We start from the raw sequence: 21,888 nt of genomic DNA, 5'->3' as shown, positions 1-21,888 counted from the left end.
CGTAGTATATAATATTATTATCAGAGTGGACATTATTTGAACAAGAATGTTCAACTTTCATGTCATAAGTTAATAACTTATGACCCTCATCCGAGCAAACAGCTTTGAGCATTAATTGTTCCCTAAGATCCCTACATTTACGGCACACGAGTGAATACAGTGGAATATGCAAAGATTTATAAATAATTCTTTTACATATACACGGTACTTTTACCATTGCCTAACTAAATGAAACCATAATATATTCGTCTTCGCCTTTGCTGACATTATGCCAATAATCACCCATTAATAAAGAATAATTTTGCCAAATATCCTGATTTTGGTTTGATAATTTTGTAGTTTACTTAATACGAATATGGCTTGTGCACTATGCGTCAGTGTATTTTTGACTGAAAGTATGATATAGCCGTTGAAAATAATTTTCATAGAGTAGTAGTAGTGGCATTCGTCTTATTAATATTTATTTTATTCGAAACTTACACTTTTTTATTTTACTTCTATGTCTCAAGTAACTTATTGTAAAGTCTTATTTCCGAGTCGATAAATATATGTTTTCGTTTAGTAACGCAATGTCAAAATGACCCTGTATAATTATGCGAATTTTTTAAATTTAAAAAGTGTTTTTTAATAAATGAACTATCTAAAGTTTTGGTAAAAAACATAATGATGTACACGTATACTTTAGAAGAAGATAGGTACACGAAATCAACAATTTTAGTGACATTTGTATTACTAAATTAATTAAATAATATTCATACTACATTAAATTTGAATCGATCAAAGTAAAGACGACTTAATATTGTACCTATACATAAACAGTAGTCAATTTTTTGCAGTTAGCGTGCCATTTTGCTTCGTTAATATAAGCAAAATATATCGTTCGAACAAGCTGTAAGAATTAGTGATTTAGATGGACCCTCGAAATATCTCATCACTTTATTTTGATTTAAACCTTATAAATGTCGGAAATATTTATTCTTTGACAACACTATCTTTATACAAGCACCGCACACATTGAAACTCCAGTTCATAAGATAACTTTCGCAATAAATTAATATAATATATTTCTTACGTCACCATTGACCGACCATAATGACCGTACGAGTATAAGGACAGCGTCAGGGGTCAGTATTTGGTTCTTGACTCATGAGATACGTGTTTCCTTTCCCTTATTAGCTGTTTGGAATCCCAGGCGTCATTGAAAAGATATTTCTTTGTTCGTATTAATGTAGGTACTTAATCTCGATATTCATTCTTGTATTTGTAGCATTAACAGTTCAATAATGTTTTCGAAAAATAATTATTATAATTTACTTACCTAACTATAATGTACAACCATCGGGCTATCGGTGTAATAATAAAATCTGTTATAACTATTATTTAAAAAAATTATGTAGGTACCTATATTATAGGGCAGGGAGTAATTGCCTTCATTTGTTACTAGATTAGTAATCAGGATTATATGTACCTTATTACTTGTAGGTAATTAGATTAAATTTAAACCGATAGCTATCACATCAATTGCAATCGTTACTCGTTAAACGAGATTAAGTAATTAGCAATGCAATAACATGATCACTTTTGTGAATGCGTTCCAAGTTTGTTTATGTTTCAAAAGAGCGTTGTCATAGAATCGGATCTTGTGAGTTTTCCGCAAGTCTAATTTAAACTAAAAGTATGTTCCAAAAAATTTGTCTACTAAAGTAATCATTACAACTATATATTATATTGTCTTATGTAGTCTATAATTTTTAATTGTAAGTAAGTAAGTATTTCTTTTCTAGCAAAAATAATCATAATGAAAAAGTAATCGATTACCAATTACGATAGCAAAAATATCATTTTTAATCATATTATAAATCTTTAAATAAATTTTGTGATTACTCTTCCGATTATTTTTATAATCGTAATCTAAATAATTAATTTATGAATGAATATAATCTAATTACTTTTCGCACAGCCCTATTACATTTTATTTTATTTATTTGGGAAACAAACAGAACAAATTATGACTAAAAATAAATGAATGTAAATTAAGGTTCTTAATCCAACACAGTTTCCACTAATAGGTAATACATACATAGAAGAGAGTAGACGAAAATTAACATGTAATAGATATGTGACAAAGTGCCTTGTTAGAAATATAGCATGATTGTAAGCTTTTGACGGGAACTTAATATAGCGAAATACTAACACTATGAACTAATGGGTGGGTATCTATCGATACATTTTAGTATTATATGCAAATATGAATAGATATATCGGAATTAATATACCTAAAAATTTCAAGGGAACTTATCCCCTTCTTTTGAAGAAAAAGTGATTATTACGCCATAGCTGATTATGATAAAATGGGTTGCGAACTGGACTACACGTGGTGAGGAATAACTAAGAAGATAGTTTACGTAAGGTATATTATTTATCGAATCGATGATACATAATGAACATATCTTATCCAGGGAGAAGCGACGTCAAAATTCCGTCATGCAGTGATTTATTGTGATGATTGATAGATACGACAGAGATAACCTTTCTATATATATTATAGTTGTACCTTGATAACATTCTGCCATACATTACATGAAGTTCGTTGCAGATAGAGAACAACACTAAATATATTAAATCCTATGGAATGTCAAGTATATATCTGAAGAGCAATTTTTATAATAAAACCGTTAACTTGAATTGTTGCCTAATTTATCTTACCTTCATCGTAGAATATTTTGATGGTGCCGCATTTCGCGTCTATAATTGAACATGTTCAAGTATTAAAAGGCAATACATTTGCTTCGTGTAATGAATAAAAAAACGCGTTAAGTCACATTAATTATTTATCCAGAATTATAAAAAGAAACAATATCATTAATAGTTCCTAGCGAAAATGACAATATCGTCAAAAGACAATAATGGACTTTATTTGTTGTTAGTGGAACACATTTTAAACAAACTAAGAAAGCATGATTTATGCATGTTGTGTTTAATCTATATCTATACTTATAACAAATCTGTAGAGATGTCAATTCTGTACATGAAATATATTTCCAAAATAACTATCAGGGGGTGATTAGGGATCGATACTGATGCCAAAAATGCAATTAGTAAAATTTTTGTCTGTCTGTCTTTCTGTATAACCGTTATAGAAACAAAAACTACTCGACGGATTTTAACGAAACTTGGTACAATTATTTGTCATACTCCTATGCTGGTTATAGTATACTTTTCATCATGCTACAATTAATAGGAGCAGAGCAGTGAAGGGAAATGTTGGGAAAACGGGAGAAGTTACTCCATTTTTTAAGCTTCCGTCGCGTGTGCAACCTTCATGGTTAAAGCTACACAGAAATCATGTATGACGGAAATGTTCTCCTTAAAATTATGTAAAAAATATCCCACGACAGCATATGTCTATCTTTATGGTTGACTCACAATAACACGTGTAACTCCCGATAGCTTAGCAGTTCGAAGCTTTCTCATTATATTTGTCTACTCTTACGTTTATAACACTCTCAGACATCCCTAATTAAAAAAGTTTACATTATTAAATATTCCATAAAAAACGAATCATAGAAATCAGTATAGAAACACCAATGTTATACATGAGATACGCTAATAATAAGCCATCACGCGTGAATACTGAATCATGCTATAAAGATTATTTTTGTATATATATAAGGTCGCGAACGCACAGGCAGGCGGCTTGCTTGGCACCTAGAGGCTAGCGAATCACCTAGCGAGTAGCTTCGTAATACGAACATTCTCGAACGTTCGCGACCGGCTCCATTTTTGAAGTCCGAAATCCACGCGGGCGAAGCTGCGGGCGGAAGCTAGTATTTAATATACTCATCTTAAGGAACAATTAATTAATCCTTTTTATTCTTTGCTAGATAGAAAAACAGAAGTAAAAGTAAGACATATATTATTATGATCTAGTTACCAGCAATACAATTCTTTAAACTGTTGCAAAACTTAAAACTATCTTCTGTAGACCCATTTCCACTTTTTAAGGTCAAGAGCGTCAACTTGTAGAAAGTTTTCACATCTGCCCTTTTGTTTTGTTTAGTTAAGTATTGCACAATACCTTTTTACATATACTGTAATTATTAAACTCGCAATATCTATTACAATGCTACAAAATAAAGGAAAGTTTACTTTTTTCGTAAGACATTTTAAAAAACTTGTTTCCAACGTCGTCAAATGCAAAGGTTAAAGCTGGAATTTTTGTTTATTCCAATACTAAAAAACTGTTTTGTCAGTGGACGAAAATTACTTAGTAATGCTCAATGTAAAATTCAAGGACAAGATTTTGATTTTTATGGAATAGCAAAGTTGAAAATTACCTAAAACTATTTCAAAACATGTTACAAGACTTTTAAACTATGGGTTGCAAAAGAGTACACATGCTGCATGATCATTCAGATAATTTTTAAAAGAACATGGGGGCATACTCTGATAAACAAGAAGATCGTCTTCTCCAAGTTATCATAGATTTCGAACTAACAATCGATAAATCTTCTCCCCGAGGCAATTCTTATGCACTCAGTCTACGCACGGAATGCACTCCCATGCATGGCGGGACGTTGGTCGCGGCCCTAGACACACAATTAAGTGTGTAAACCTTATGTTTTCCAATTCACATTGAGGCCTATAAGGGCTCGCGAACAGTCCCTAGTCTACTCCCCTCCGCCCATCCTAAAATTTTCCTTATCCTTCTCCCACACTTCCTTCCCAGCTTTCCCCTCTCAACTATTCTTCAGGACCCTGCAGTCGCTAAGCCGGATGATTCCGGTATCCCATTCGATTTTTTCCCCCGGTGTTGACTACGGGGTCTGTATCTATAAAAAAAAAAAACGATAAATCTGTCGAAATTCATAACCTCTTATCACGGTCAAAATTCGTGTTGACCTGTGATAAGAATTGAATGTACTAAGATTGTTAAGAATACAAGAGGGCATTCACACTGCTTGATGGAGAAATAGAAAAGACCAAAGCATTTGATATCTATTACCCCACTAATATTAGATACTGCGTAATAGACTTCCACATCCGAAAGTCACATCTGTCGCTGACGGCCAAAATCAATACAAATCAAATATTTTAAGTGGTTAATAAGATATTATTAAAATAAGTACTTAGTTAATCAGAAACTGAAATTTTATTGCAATTTATTCGATTTCCCGATGCGTAGGTAGAAATTAAGATCATTTTGATATTGGCCATGGGTCAACTAATATTCTAATAGTTCCATTTAAACACTGAAAATAATGCCAGCGGATATTAAACTAGCTTTGAAGTGCGTAGGTATAAGATGCAACAAAAACAAATGGCGGCAAAAAGTTATCGAAGTCAGAAAAACTATATTTGAAACCGGTTTATAAGCCGTTGGGACATCTTTTCTAAAATAGAACTGTTCTGAGAAGCATCGTATTGTTCTAGTAGCAGAGCGGTGTATATTGGTTGGAAACTGTAGGTTACTAGAGACTACTCAGGTTAGGTTAGTTCACCGCTGCTATTGGATTTTTAGGTTGTCTTGTTTTTTTTTCCCTTATGGGTACACAAGGGAACAAGCCTGCTCGTAATGACCTTATAGGACGGAAATAGTATTAGCATCCTAGATAGGTGAGAACGAGTCTTTTCAGAGCCAAGGTCCAACTATATGTTATTTAACCGGAATCATAATTAACATAGAATAGTGATATGATCTTATATGTTTTGATAGATAACCTCCAACTAGACAGGTCCACCAATACTGGCACTCTTCGTTCTAGTTCTCTTCATTCACGTTGCATGGTAATATTTATTGAACCACTAAGAGACATATTGGCTCTTATACGCAAATGGACTTGACATTTCGTTAATTGTCGCTTACAACCTTTGGGAATTGAGCTGTACCATCAGCTCGTACCATTAATGAAGTATTTGAAGGCTCGTTTAAACTGAGAGCAATGTAAATGTGTTATTAAACGGCAATGGTCACTTATTAAGTGGTCACGAGTTGTGGTCACTCGCGGCTGTTTGAGCTATAATTTTGTTATGTGGAATAGTAGGTTGTTTTGTTTACTGGTTGCAAGAATTAACTTCCAACTCGTACATCTATATGTACGAGTAAAAATCAAACTATTTTTATGTGATATATATATATTTTAAATTAGATTGACCTTAAAACTCCATTATGTATTTAGAGAATTGCAGTGAGTATAATTGTGACTGTTAAATCATGAATGTATTCATGGAATTTACTTTCTCGTTTAAACACCGTGCGTGCTATTTCATTGGATGTAGAGGCTTTCTTCTTTTATTTAATACGCAAAGAAGATTTCTTCTAATTTGATTTGACTATTAGTCATAATAATTCATTTTTAAGTTGTAGATGCACTTGTTAATTAAGCCTGGCAACCATAAATCTGATTTTTTGTCATTAATAAAAGACTGAATTAATAAAAAAATCTACTATTCTACGAACACTTGCTTTCAATTATTTCTAACATATTAGACATTATCTAACATAATAATCATTCCATGCGTATGACAAAACATCAGAAGAAAACACATGACGGCCGCTTATACGTGTAAATGGATATTTAAAAATCATATTTGGATCTACTGGATTTTTTAAACTCACCCCCAGGACTAACAGTGACTGCCTAGCAGTTAACTGGATACTGACTGATGTCGACACCAGCATAGTTACTTACTTACGTAGTACTTAGTTAATTTAATACTAAAATGTAGTTATTAAAAGTGTAAATCACATGTCATAGTAAATTAAAAACTGACCAATCCAGATGTCAAATTATACTCTGAACTGTAGTTATACTAATAATTTTATATCGGGATTGGATTTACACATTTTTTAAAGCACCCGATTTATTCCCTCATACCGACCCACTAATAATACAAATAAGGCTAATATAGACTATTTTAGGCTAATACCTTCTTACGCAACAATGATGTATAAGCCATTTGATCTCCCCTAATGTAATCCTTCTAACTAATTTACATAATCATTATAATATATTCGTGGATGATGAGTGTTTAATAATTCGAGCACGTAGGCGAATTTCGGAAACTTTATCTTTACCCCGAGTTAACCACGTTTGGTGTTTGTTTTTAAGTTTGCTCGTTTGCCATTGTTGTATTTCTGAATACATACATAATAGTTTGATTCATGAAGTTTATGTAAGTTAGTTGTATATTTTACAGAACTATAGATATAGTTAGTAGCCTTGTTGGTGTAAACAAGCGTAAATTATGTTTTAGGTGTTCCGCTGTAGTTATCATTCATAACGATAGAGCCCTGCTAATGGGATTCTGGTGAACCCCGCCTTTGCAAAATCCACGAACGCGGATGGTCGAAGTGTGGGGAGGTGGAGTCGATTTTGGTGATGAAAAATGGTCTAAGATGGGGGGAAGGAGGAAATATTTTGCAACCCTCTTTCGAGCCCCAACGTATGGAACTGTACCGAGAACCATAATTAAGTACTATACTGCGTTTTAGCTTGAAGTTGTTTTTCCGAACATGAGTGCACATTCACGTGAAATAATAACTCGAATATGCAGGGACATGTGGAAGTTTTCAGCGTATGTGGATGTGGAATGGTAGGTCTCAGCTTTCATAAAAAGCTGTGGTAGAGTCATAGGTAAAATAAACCAAAGAATAATGTTTTATTATAATATTAAATACGTATGTTACATATATGTGCGTATTTTAATATTTACAAAATTCTATCTATGTATCATTTGGAAAGCAAAAGTAACACCTTTGAAGTTTCTTTACAGGTTTATTTTGTCATTGCGAAACTACTAAAACCACATTGGGACTCGTCTTTACTTCTGCTAACATTGTGTCAAAAAACATCTACGACTAACGAATATTTTATCCAAAAACTTCGGTTTTTCTTTAGTGATTTATTTACATTTTGTAGTTTAGAGTAAATATGTTATTTGCGTGAGTTTATTTCTGCCTGAAAATATGTTGTAGCCGCTGCGATGAAATGTTTCTACTATGAGTGGCATGAGAGCAATTAAAATTAAATATATTTTTTTAATAATATTTTTTTCGATACTTACTTATCCCTTTTTATTTGACATCTACGGTTTAAATAACTTATTGCAGTACTATTTTAAGAACTTATATATGTGGATTCATTTAATAACTTATACTGTTTAAGAATACTTATGATGTTTAAGAATAACCAACTAAGATACATATTGTAACATAATAATTGCCACAAATAATGGTTGTCATAAAAAAGGTAACATATTAGCTGGCTAAGGAACAAATTTACAACATATGCTTACTAATGATGTTTCCAAGGCTACGCGTGATGTGTAAAAAGCTATTGTGTTCTGCATTATACTGTCAACATTGTACGTAGCTACTTATTTTGAATTTTATATTAGTTCATGAATTAGTTATTTACCAGATTATAATTTAAAAGTATCTTATATTCCACTATAACTCTGCTCCTAGTGAACCGATTTCGACATGAAGTATAGGCTTTTTATGTCGGTTATCGATAAATATGTTGAGATGTTAACTTAGGACGAGTCAATAGATATGTAATTTAACGTTAAAATAGATGGCGACTATACACATTGGTCCTAATAGAAATATCATTCATGAATTACGATAAATAATAACAAAGATCTGCTACTTAAACGTTTAGACGGTTACTTCTCGATGAATGCATGCAGTTTATAAGTTAGGTGTAGAAAAAAACATTAATTTATTTTTCAAAGTTTAATTTATTTTCCTTAAGGTTATTATTTATGTATAAATTAACGAAACACTCATTCTAAATGTTATGGTAATTAGAAAGGCCATCTTTTTACTAGACTAACTGTCTCCCCGCCTTTGATTTGAGTAAAAAATAAGGATTCTAGATTCAGTAATTTAGGTTTGATTACTAAATTTAATTGGAAGGTCCACCTTCATAAAAAATGTAGAAAAACCTAAATATCTTTCAAACTATGCAATATCAAACATACATGGAGGTTAAATCGATGCAATCTAAGGTTCCTTGTAGACCTGCTTCAGGGGCCTTATTCTCTATCCCGCACGTTATTTTAACAGTGCGTACGTAACACAACGCATCATGTTTAGGACTATAGAAATTTTACTTACAGAATACCATTCCACGCACATTTCTCGGAGATAACATGACACGGCCGCGTTACGCGTTTACACTATCATACAGAATAAGGGCCCAGTTGGATACTCTATTGTGTTACACATGCTATTGACGCTATAGATGGCAGTTTATTACTTATTTACGTTCCATCTTACCTCCCTCTTTAGTTGCTTTGATCGAAGCGCGCTAGGAAAGTACAATGATTTATTAACATATATGAAAATAAAATTCTATTGTGACAATAGAAACGTTTATACAACGGCAACATATTATATTATGGTTTATAAGGGTTTTATCATTTTGAATAATAATATCAGCCTTGTATTATATACTTGCCCACTGCTGAGCACAGGCCTCCTCTACTGCTGAGAGGGATTAGGCCTTAGTCCACCACGCTGGCCTAGTGCGGATTGGTAGACTTCACACACCTTCGAAATTCCTATAGAGAACTTCTCAGATGTGCAGGTTTCCTCACGATGTTTTCCTTCACCGTTAAAGCGAACGATAAATTCACAAAGAACACACACATGATTTTAGAAAAGTCAGAGGTGTGTGGATATTTCGGCCTTTAAAATTTCGTCGTATTAAATTTTAAAGGCCGAAATATCCATGCATATTAATTATTTTTACGTTTTTCTTTCAACTGCGTGAACTAATCACTAGCTAGACGTGAATTTAAATTCTTTACTTATCAATACTTGTTTAGTTACCCAGATTAAAGGTGAAACAAAATGTATGAAAATGGACCTTAAGCTATAACCTTAATGTGTGTTATAAAAATCAAAAATGTTAATTTTATTATTAATTGATACTTAATAATACGTCGAAAAGAGTAACCTCCTGCAGTTCAAGTCAGTTAGAAATAAGACTGTACCTAACCAATAAAATAGGTGCATTAGGAAGATAAAGAAAAGAATGTCAGCTTTGTATTATATACCATCCAAATTTTAGGCACAGACCTCCTCCAATACTGAGAGACTTAAGGCTTTAGTCCACCACGCTGGCCTAGTGCTAAGTCAATTAGCCTTTCAACCGCCGATGTAGGTATAACTTTAAAGTCACAGGTTTAAACATGCGGAGATTCGTTTCGACATGGCAGTTCGTTCCACTCCCAGCTAGGTTATCGCTGCTAGTGTATGTACTCACTAGTAATTGTTTAACCGTAGCAGTGACTACACAGTATGTATTATATTTTTAGGCGAGGAACTATTTAAACACGTGGATGTTCATGCTTGCATGGAAATAATAAAAAAAAATATCAATGCCGTAGTAAACCAAAAAATCGTGAAAAGGCTTCCAACGTGTGGGTGCCTTTGGTTTAGCTACTTTTTTATTTTATGTTATCGGCCGTAAACTATGAATATAACCTTTAAGTATGATCCGTTTTCCTTTTATACTTCAAACCTAGGTCAAAAATGCAAAAAATCTTGGAGCTAATATTCTCGTTTAAAATAAGATCATATATTTACTATAATATATTTGGGACGAGAATCGAACAGAGTTCCTTCCTTAGATAAGTCCATTTACTAAACTTACATACTGTACAATTCGATTTAAATTGTTTCATGTAATCCTTTGTTTCCTTGTGGCCGTACGCGGCATTCTCGGCAATATCAATAAAGCTGCCATATTGGATTACTATGTTGGTGCAATTACAAGTTAATTGAACGGTTACTGTTGTCAATAAACGATGTTTTTGTTTGTATTCAGATCACCCACCATGCGATTTAACTGTTAACTACATAATGTATAGTTCCTCGGTACTTTGGCGTGTTCAGAGTCGCCTTGTTTAAAATCTCGAAATAGTGACGAAGAGATTTGTTACTAGTAAATTCCTTTGTTTTCGATTATAGATGCCGTATTAATACTTTTTTTGATAAACTTTGTTTATAAACCAATGGCGTAGATTGCGATAGAGGGACCCTTTATCTAATTTTTTATGGCCCCTTTAGGGCAATGCGAAGTTTTGAGCACTCGCTTTGTTCAATGTTGAACTGGGCGAAGAGTCGCGCCGTAAACACTGACGTGGATGATACGGCGGCAGCTACGCCCCTGTCTAGAACTGTTTTAGGTTTCATATCGGGTGTGGGAATCACGTTGTTATTGATAAGGATTAGAGAGTTAACTTATCCACCACTGCTAAAATGTGACCTGTAAACAATATATTTTTCAAATCGCTTGAGGCGTTCTTGGCAATTGCTTGGCGTCCAACAGTCTTTTTGATTTCTTCCACAACTACTTCAACATCTGTCAATTTCATAACGGTGAAGTGTTTCTCGGTAACAAATTGAAAAACCGCAATAATATTGACAATATCTTCTACTTCTTTCTTTCTCTCTAGTAATTTGTTTAGAACAATACTAACGGAGTATTTTGTTGCTTTGCAAATAAATGATAAAGGGACTTTAGGTTAAATAAAAAAAACAAATACGTATTACAATGAATATATTGCAATATTGCTAAATTAAAAATAAAATTAAAAATATATTAACCAAAGAACACAAATCTATATCAATTATCAGTCAGTTCATACAATCACTCTTTATTAAAACTAATTACATTAGCATCTATTCGAATGCTAAAATAAAGTTTTAGCTTGTTCAATTTATCGAGAACCCTCGACGGTTAACCATACTATGTACTCACTTACTCTATACTATTAGGATTTTATAGCTGTAAATAACCGCAATGTTCTCTAGCCATTGTAATACTAACATAACCTAATCTTAACGCAAACCTGGGTTTTGTATTTAAAATCCCACCAATCAATTTATTGTTTGCCAAATAGTAGAATGTAGTGCGATGTTGAAATTAAAATAGTCAATTTACTTATTTTTTTGACGTATCAATGTTATTTTTTATATGTTCTGTGGAGTATATTCGATAAAGAAAAACTACACTGCAATAGTTTGCTGTGCCTCTAACATAACGTCTCTCCCTTACTATAATATTTTTTTCCTTGGTTCAAGATTATCTCAGTAGTTCTGCAATCCACAAAACGAATCTATTTCGACTTCCTGAAGATCTATTCATTGAAATTTGTTTTACATTTTTGTTTTAAATACGACAGAAAGCCCGGTGTTATCATATTTATTATGGAATGTTACGTATTAAGGATTATCTACCAAATAAGGTAGTAGTTCTCTAGTTATAACAATCTATTTCTATTATTAATTCCCAAAATTTTCTTAAATTTCCAATAAACATTCCAAGCATATACAAATATCACTATGCTCTATCATGCCTTTATAACTCAGTAATGGATTTATTTATCCCATTTCATAATATTACATTTTGTTCGATATACAAATATTTAGGACAATCCAAAAGGAATATAATTATGGCACTACGTAGGTATTACCGTCTAATAGTTATAAAAAAATAGTACAAATTCTAAAATCCATATTGTTCCATACCAGTCTCATTTACTCACTGATTCTCTTAATTAAAACTTATTACAAAAATTGCATTACGTTTAAAAACATTTTAAGTACTTACACGGATTGGGAATTACTTGCAATTCCAAAATATTTGGTCGCTGTATGTTATACAAGCTACAAAATTATTCTTATAGTTAGTAAAAAAAAATCTTACACTGTCGTACACCACGAATATGTGTCAAATTCATCAGACAAATAGAAATACCAGTTCATTCATTCAGTAGGAAGTGAGCTATCTAGAGTGTCGCACGTCGCCTTGACCTTTAATAGAACTGCAATATTGTCTATGCCTAAGCATCTGCAAATGTACACCTATTTATCTTGGTACTAGTAAATCTTAGAAAGCTTAATTAATTAATTATTATAAGTGAATAAAGTCACGTTATGCACACTTCACTGGCGACTGATATTTCTGAATCTGATATTTGCATCGATATATATGTACTACGTACTAGATTTGGCGTTCCGAACATTCACTGTGTTCAACTGAATTGAACTGCAATCTATTCAAACTGACTTTAGTATAGTCAATATTGACAACTTGTGGTTGTGTACGTAGTGGCGCTCATGATATAAAAACTCGAGTCAAGTATAAACCTGGATTTGAATAAAAAATATTAGTCAAATAAGTAAACTTTTTTAGTATTTTGTATCTATAACTTATATTTCTGTGTAAATTGTATGCTATTTTCCTTATTAAAGCATATGAGAAAATTCTGATGAAAGATTCTTACTTATTCTCGGCATTACATTAACCTAGAAATGCACAATTTTAATTTTATTATCTAAATTGATGTTACTCTCATACATATGCGCAGTCCGTATATAATTCTAATATCCATCCTCCATTTATATGTCTAATTTAATAATAAAAATAACAAAAACGTGTGAAAAAATTTAAACTTAGAATGTTATTTAAAAGTTATGTTAAAATGATTACACGTGTGACATATATTTTTGTTTTTTGTGTCCATTAGTTTTAGTAATAGTTGCAGTTCTTGACTAATCTAAATGTTGAATAAAATTAATATACCTGTCATGAATAAACACTTTCTCAATGAATAAAAATGTGTTGAAAGAATATATATAATAAATGATTAAGAGCACCTCAATAAAATATAGAGCTAAGTAGTTCCAAAATATGGAACCAAGTTTATTATTTTAATACTGTATTTAAAATATAAACATGAAACTTAGCAGAACACTAGCTGCCCATTACAACAATTACCTTAATGCTATTACGAGAGAAGCAAAATGGATGTTAACGGAATTTATTTACTTCCATAAGTAAGTTTTCGAGTAAACCTAAATTGAGGCAATTGAGATCACTGCAATTCAACTAAACAACTACGTATTAGCGTTATATCCATTTACTCGGAAAGCACCATACATTGGTAATGTAAACAGTCCAGTATAACAGTTTCGAACCTTAACGTAACAGTTAAAATAATATTTAACTACGCTCATGATAATACGATAGTACGAAATTTGCACTACTACAATTATGTGCGCATTGTACAAAAATTTCCTCTTTGATAATGGATTCTTTGTATATTTTGCTTAGCACTTTGTAAACATGTTTAATGCTTATAAAGCAACAAACAAGCCAAAATGTTTATAGAATAAATTAATTTATGCAAGACGTTTGCCGTTACATTTTGCGATGACCTTAGTTTAATCATCGTGCGTGTCTGATCAACGGATTTACCGTGTCGACATTGAAATATATATTCTGGTGTCTGTCCAATTTGTTATAATCCATTGTATTGACAGTAGTAAAGAGTTCCGTACAAGTTTTTTGAACAATACACACAAAATGAAAGTAGATATTATAGCAATGTATGTTTATTGACTAAAATTCTTCTCCTAGTGAAGCGTATAGGGAGGAGACGTCGTTTTTTCTTGGCGCCTAATTGTGTCAATAAGTTTTTGGCTTCGGCGAGTGTGGCCGCATCGTGAGTCTCTTCAACTCCTGAGATGAAGCCACTCTCTGGCCTAGACAGGGTGGGTGCGTTGGCGGGCAGAAGCGCAAACCATCGGTCTATCTTTGCAGTCGAAGACAACTGTTGTGGAACAAATTAAATGTTAATAATGTTAGTACAAATTATATTAAAATTATGCTCCTTTTTGTGTGGTATTACGATTATGATTTCCGATATTCGTCACAGTTGAAGAAATATCCAACAAAGAATAGCGGAAACACTGTCAACGTATCTTTAAAGTAATTTTAAAATGAACAAATAATATACAATATGCAAATATTTCATAGTAGAATTCTGGAGTTAATTTGGAAAATTTGACACTTTGTTCATATTTCAACTGCCAATTAACATTGAATTTATGCATTACAATGATAAAGCGAAAAGGAAGACGGTTGGGATCTGGCGAAAGATAAATAGTGTTTTTCTACAAAATATAATATAAAATCGCGAATTACGTAAGTGGCGTATAAATTTATAGTTATCATAGTTTATTATGATAGCATCTGTGTTTTATATAATTCATACATTTATAATGTAAGAGTCCGCAATAAAATTTGGCTACGTAGATTGACCGGATGGAACACATAATTCAAATATTTACCATCGCAATTTTATTGAATTAAATATAATTATATATATTCTCAAATGCAATTATTTATTAAATAATTATTATGTTATATTCAGGCGAGGTAATTAAAATGTAAGCAATAAATACCCTCCTATCAAATAATAATTCTGTCTATTTCAAGGAATATAATAAAAATTGTAATTTAAAAGAGGCAATTTTCGCTTAGATCATTATTTTAGTTTCCTTCATCGGCCTACATTAGATTTATGACTACAATCGTATTTTATACCCACTACCAGATATTTCAGTTTTATAGAATATTCACGTGAAGAATCAAGACGATAGATGACCATAATGAAACTAAATAATAATATATCTTTATTTGTATCCCTTTATTTTAAAAGTCTTTTTTACATGTATACATGCAATAATTATAATAAAAAATAATACATATAAAAACATAAAAAAAAATGACTCCGATGGCGGTGTCCAAGACTTAAGGCACCGGCGGATTCAAAGTGAGAAATCTCCAGAGCCAGCCGTGTAGCAAGTACTGCCTTCTGCATTTGGCATCTAACCCTTATCTTATCTTCTATTTATATTATTGTTATGCTTTGCATTGGCGATAAAGTATTATAAAAATATATTCTATATAATATCGCAAATATGTTTTTAAATGTGGTTGTTGTGTCACATATCGAAACATATTTCCTATTAAAAACGAACATCAGAAGAGGCTAAAAAAATTCTATTGAAATAGAGAAAAGTATTTGAACGCTTTTAAAATATTGGCTCTGAATTTTATTCTATTGTTTTTATACGGAATATTGTTAAAAAAAAATAGCCTTAGTTTGGTACATCTGTTTATCATTAATTCTTCAGTATATCGACGAGGATGTCTTAATTTTTTATGTTACAGCAAGACGAGCATGCCACTCGCCTGATGGTAAGCAAGATGACTGCCCATAGTGAGTAACACCTCCATACTGAACTTTTAATAACAAAGGACTGTCCCTTCATTCACTTCACTTCGCTCGTTACCCTGAGACAAGATGCTAAGTCTACTACTACGCCCTTGAAACCGGAATACAACAGTGCAAAGTCGCTGCTGCTAGGCGGTAGAAATAGTCATTGCGAAGGTACCTCCCCAACGGCTTCTCACAAACAAGAGACCTGCCAACAGTATAATAATACTGTATTTGATAAGTTATTTGTACAGAATTTCATGTCACGTATAGGATTATTTCTCAACCGACGCGGCTGACGGTAGAGTTGGAGTAACGAGTTTCAATTAAACTGCTGAACTATGTGAACGTAACAAAGTTCATTCTGATAAATACCTTTCTAATAGCTGCCTATTTAGCGTTAAATTTAGTAGTTATTTTTTATTGTTCAACAGTGATGTTACTACAAGATAATTTATATTAAATTGTTGTCTCTAAGGAAGGAAATCTATGCAGCCAGATTTATTGTATAATCTATAAAAATATTATAAAGCTTTGTTTGTTTTAACGCGCCAAATGAACTACTAATCCGATTTTTAAATCTTTCACTAATATGAAGCTATATTTCTCTCAGTGCTATACGCTACTTTTATACCGGATATTTTTTCACAGAGGCAAAGCCTATATTGAATATCCAGCATCCGTAAGATGAGTACGCAAAAGTAATAGCAGTGTAATAGCCAGTGTAACTACTGGACATAATAAGACTTAACATCTCATGTCTCAGGATGTCAAGTACAGTGGAATACCAAACAATATTTTGTAATTCAACGTTTTGGATGGTGTTTCTATTATTTATGGCGGTCGTATCGCTGACCATAAGGCGGACGGCAAGCTCGACTCGTCATTAAAAGCAATAAAAATAAAAAATAGCAACGCTCAATATAGTGTCCTCTAGATGAATAAAACAAACATGATACACTGATTTACAGACAATGACTTCTATGGTTAATGCTTTTGAAATTATACCTCTAAAGTCTCCGGTTTGAACTATGTGTTCTCTATCAGTCAATTAATATAAATAAGTTTAATAAATTGAACTATAGAATAATTTTAGAGTATAAAATTAGTCCTAAATATGATAAAATAATACTATATTCTGTAATAACAACATGTACGGCTATAAATAGGCATGTGTTTGGGGAAATAAATAAATAAAACATTTGTAATGTACTTTTATTTTCACACGAATAGGTAGTTACAATGAAATGGAATGATACCATAATTAATATTATGTGGCTATTAATACTTTTCTATTACATGGTAAGTAGACATCAAACACGGAACATTAAAATTTGTGACTACACATTTCACAGCTATTTTTTATTTAAGAGTATTTGGCGATACATTTAACATAGGTGTGCAAGGAACACTCACACCGTCTCGGTAATTTTAACATGCATTAACTAATTTCCATAATTTTAAGCTACATGAGAGTAATATATTGCTCGATCACGATTATTCTTTGACTATTTGTTTCGCAAGCATATTATACGTAGTAGACAATTATAGTTAAATAGTTATATTTTTTCTACATATGTTACGATAATCATATAATTGTAATATAATGTTTTCGATAAATACCTTGCAACATGTATTTTCTACTGAAGCTTTGAATATACACGTTTAATCAACTCTGACTACTGAATTACCATAAAGACTTTTTAATACATTTAAATTCTACACATTTATACTCGGCTACGTATAGATTTGCTTGACAACGAATGCTACTTTAGAAAGGGTATGTTAAATATAGTTGATACATCAAGATTATGAAGAATAAAACTTTAATAATTATATTAACGGTGTTAATGTTCCCCTTATTAGGTTGTCTTTGGGATCATTTTAGATCGATATGATGTCCATTAGATATTATGTTAATAAAATTTCAAATAATCTACACATGTATAGTGAGAAGTCATAACGTGAAACGGTAATTTATAACACCTACATAATATATTCGGATAATATATGAGTACGCGTACAATCAGATTCTAAAATGGAAATTCGACAGTAGGTATCTAGTAATATTTTTTTAAAATTTAATAGTAATACTGAAATTGCTACATTAGTAAGATCATTATATGTCTTACTATGTTGTAAGAGTTGCATACGCTGATGTGGATATATTCTGCAAAACGACCGTGGCAATTCTGCTTTTCTAAAAAAATACGATAATTCCATAATTATTGTATTTTATGAAACCTGTTATTAGTGAAATTGTGAGCCTTTGGTCCATATATATATATACGTATTCTTCAACATTTACTTTAAATAAAAAGTAATAATCTTATAATAACTCCTACGTTGGCTTTACATTTGGCAATAGTTTTCTGTATCATTGGGATTTGAGAGTAGGTATAATGATTATTGCAATTAGGTTATGTAATAAATAATTAAATATCTTAATAATATCCAGGTACTTATACTGGCTCTTTATACTACGTAAAATGAGAATTAACTTAACTCGGTGTCATGGTTATATCGGTTTATTTTGCGAAAGTATTTTAAAAGCATGGTCACCAACATAAATTTCATTTTAGATGAAATGCTTCCAAATTCAGATAATTTGTGTGCCTTAAGATGCAATCTTACGCGAAATAAAATCTTGTATTCGGTGCTATAAATAAGCTGGTCGATATCAGTATTTTATGGCGTATCGAAGCATAAATATGGGAGTGCTTCGCACTTCATTCTAACAATATGACCTATAAAACTAAACCCTATTTTAATACCGATATGATAAAGGATATGTTTCCTTGATACGTAAGTACTCATTTTATAACAAAAATAAAACAATATAGCGTTTCGGACTAGAATAGGTAGCTACATGTCATGATATGTAAACAAAGTTCATTATAATATTCTAATCTAATAATAATTTACGCCAGTCAATATTTGAAGTGGCTTTAAATTTGGCACCTTTAAAAAGTCGTTAGGTACGACATTTATACTTACATATAAAATTGAAACAATATAAAACAACATTGTAGACATTTTAAAATTATAAACTTAATAAAAATTTGCATCGCTCATTGAAGATGCAAAGACGCGAGACATTTGGTTTCTTTGAAGATTCATAACAATACAACTTTGAATCGGCCGCGTTGATTATAGTCGTTTACTTGGTGGTGTGTCTTGTCCATTGCGATCGCAGCGCTGTCATCATCTCGCTACGGTTGGGTACTTTCTCGCTTGTACTGCGCGTGATGGGAGCACCCGGGGCCGACGGGCAATCTGCTCCCGGAACGTTCAACGTGTGGCCTGACGATGTCTGAGGCTCAGGATGAACCTCAACTGCTACTTCTGAAGTACTCTCTGAGGGACTAACCGGCACAATAAGTCTAATACGGCCATCATCGTCAGTAGCAGTCAGAGTACCATTATGAGACAGTGGCATAATGAATGGCAAACCATCGTCAGAGCTGAATCCTTCTGGGGACGAATCCTTGGATGTAGTGGCCTGGCTGTTGCTGCACAATGAATTTTCGGATTGGCCCAGGCTCATAGCCTGAGCAGCAGTAGCACCGAGTTGATCAGACCCACATAGATCTTTGTAGGCCTGATGGTTCAGTAAGCTGGCTAAGTCATTGCTGCTGTAGTGGTTTGTCAGTGGTGGGATATGCGGGAATGCGTTGCAGTTTTGGAAAAACTGTTGATTAGCGTTAATGCTTGGCTTGCGGTCATTGCCGTTGGGGAATCCGCCCATGTCTTGGAACTTTGATATCAGATAGTTCTGTATTTGCTCGTTGGTCATCCCGCCGAAACATGGCGCTGAGGTGGCTCCATTAGCTAATTCGGGTGCCGGAGACAAGGAGAACGGTGATAAACGTAAGTTATTGTTCTCGACGCTCTGATTGCCTTTAGTGGTTGGAGCAAATAGATTAATAAGGGCATCTGAGTTGGCCGCTTGCTTGTTCCCGTTGGATGCCGTATTATCAGCTTTTGCCTCGTTCACACCTCCTTCAGCCTGGTTCCCGCAGCGTTAACAAATAAATTCAATGAGGTAAAAAAATTAAAATATTGAAGCTAATTTAATTGGCAATCAAGCTGAACGTGAACAAGCTGACACAAAGATCGGGTTATTGAACGTGACCAAAGATTTCCTCATTAAGTGGTAATAACGTAGGTATAACATAGACGCCGCTTTTAAGGAAACCTTTGCTAGGATTAATAACAAAAAATATCCATTTACATGCACTAGTAAAGCATAACGAAAATATTCATCAGGCATTTACTATGAAAAATATCCTATATATACATACAATAGTCAAATCTACGGTTCAGGTTTGGCTGTATGGATCTTACGAACTAAGAGGCACTTTCAATCCCACTTTAGTCAACGCAAATGTTAAAGTTACTGGGGCCTTATTCTCTATACCGCATGTTATTTTAACAGTGCGTAACAAGCACGTAACATAACGCATCATGTTTAGGACTATAGAAATTTGGCTTACAGAATACCATTTCATGCACATTTCTCGAAGATAACATGACACGGCCGCGTTACGCGTTTACACTACCATACAGAATAAGGGCCCTGACCACGTAAACATGTGTCAACAAGACAGACGTCTTGACACAAAAATCAAACTCGCGGTCTCACTTATAACAATTCGTGCATTGACGATAGCGACACGAAGGCTGTTGTAAAGATTTAAAGAAATGGTATAACTTATTGTAGACCACTAAATATTCAACCTGGCATGATCAGTTCAATCACTAATAATGGTTCAGGTCTTTATCAAATTGGAATGACGAATTGACGGATAAATTACATGACTTTTCGATTAGTAATTATAAATTTCGGCAAGAAGGTGGTAAAACCTGTTAGAGTGGCCGACGAAAGTGTATCGCGTTCCGTGATCAGCTTGAGTATATTTGAATCCCTCCTAGCCGAATTTCGGCCACGGCGGCCAATCTCAACGGAGATCAGCCAGGTAAGCAGGAGATATTATTATAGTGCACAAGTGTGTGCGCAATACACAGGAGCACTCTCTGTTCCTTCACTCTCATAGTTCGGTGAGATGGCAATCCGACATGACCGGAGAGAGATCAGGCGCAGGACCAACGGCTTTACGTGCTTTCCGAGGCACGGGGGTATCACACCGCCAACTTCCTGACTCCGAGCTGCGACTGAGTAAATTTTTAAGATGGAAAAACCCAGTCACAATTATTTTGGCCCGACCCGGGATTCGAACCCAGGACCTCAGCGCGGCAGTCGTACTTGTACCGTGTACACTTACAACTACGCCACCGAGGCAGTCAAATATGTGAGTATATTTAGTTTCTACAGGGCGGTACAATTTTGTCGAGGGGTAATTGTCTCCCATCAGTCGACATTCTATTGGGCCCCATTCTACTTAGAATCAGGAGTAATGGGCGCACTTTGCCGTGCCGCTATAAGAATCCTGAAAGTTTATGAATGCAAGCCCATGTGAGGATTAGCCAGTTTACGTGCTAAAATATTTTAATGTTACAAACGCACACTTCAACTCTGTACCAATGTGTGCACGTACTAAAAAGACGGCTTACATTTTACAACACTATTTTTACCTTATTTCTAACATATAATTAAAAACGAAAATGAATATAAACCGAAAAACACAATACACAACGGCCGCACATATCGATATTTACAGCTTGCAACAATTAAAAAAAAATTAAAAAACACAGGCGCAAATAAAAACAACGCACACAATTATATCTATAGCTACCAACTCGTGTGATTTAAAAATGCATTACGCAGCAAATGTTTTAAAA

At 33.2% G+C, this 21,888-nt stretch overlaps 1 protein-coding gene across 1 annotated transcript in view; it reads right to left on the bottom strand.

Annotated features, from left to right (window-relative positions):
- Window positions 1–17,285: 17,285 nt before the first annotated feature.
- Window positions 17,286–21,888, bottom strand: part of LOC115441156 (capon-like protein) — a 29,890-nt gene continuing 25,287 nt past the window's right edge. The window contains exon 6 of the mRNA XM_030165804.2: window positions 17,286–20,095. Coding sequence (XP_030021664.1) covers window positions 19,247–20,095 — 849 coding nt within the window. The 3' untranslated portion in view covers window positions 17,286–19,246. The remainder of the gene's footprint in view (window positions 20,096–21,888) is intronic.

The sequence above is a fragment of the Manduca sexta genome, chromosome 27 (assembly GCF_014839805.1).
Source record: "Manduca sexta isolate Smith_Timp_Sample1 chromosome 27, JHU_Msex_v1.0, whole genome shotgun sequence".
Classification (NCBI taxonomy): domain Eukaryota; kingdom Metazoa; phylum Arthropoda; class Insecta; order Lepidoptera; family Sphingidae; genus Manduca; species Manduca sexta.
The sequence above is the reverse complement of the archived record's forward strand: the minus strand, read 5'-3'. Positions and strand labels throughout refer to the sequence as shown.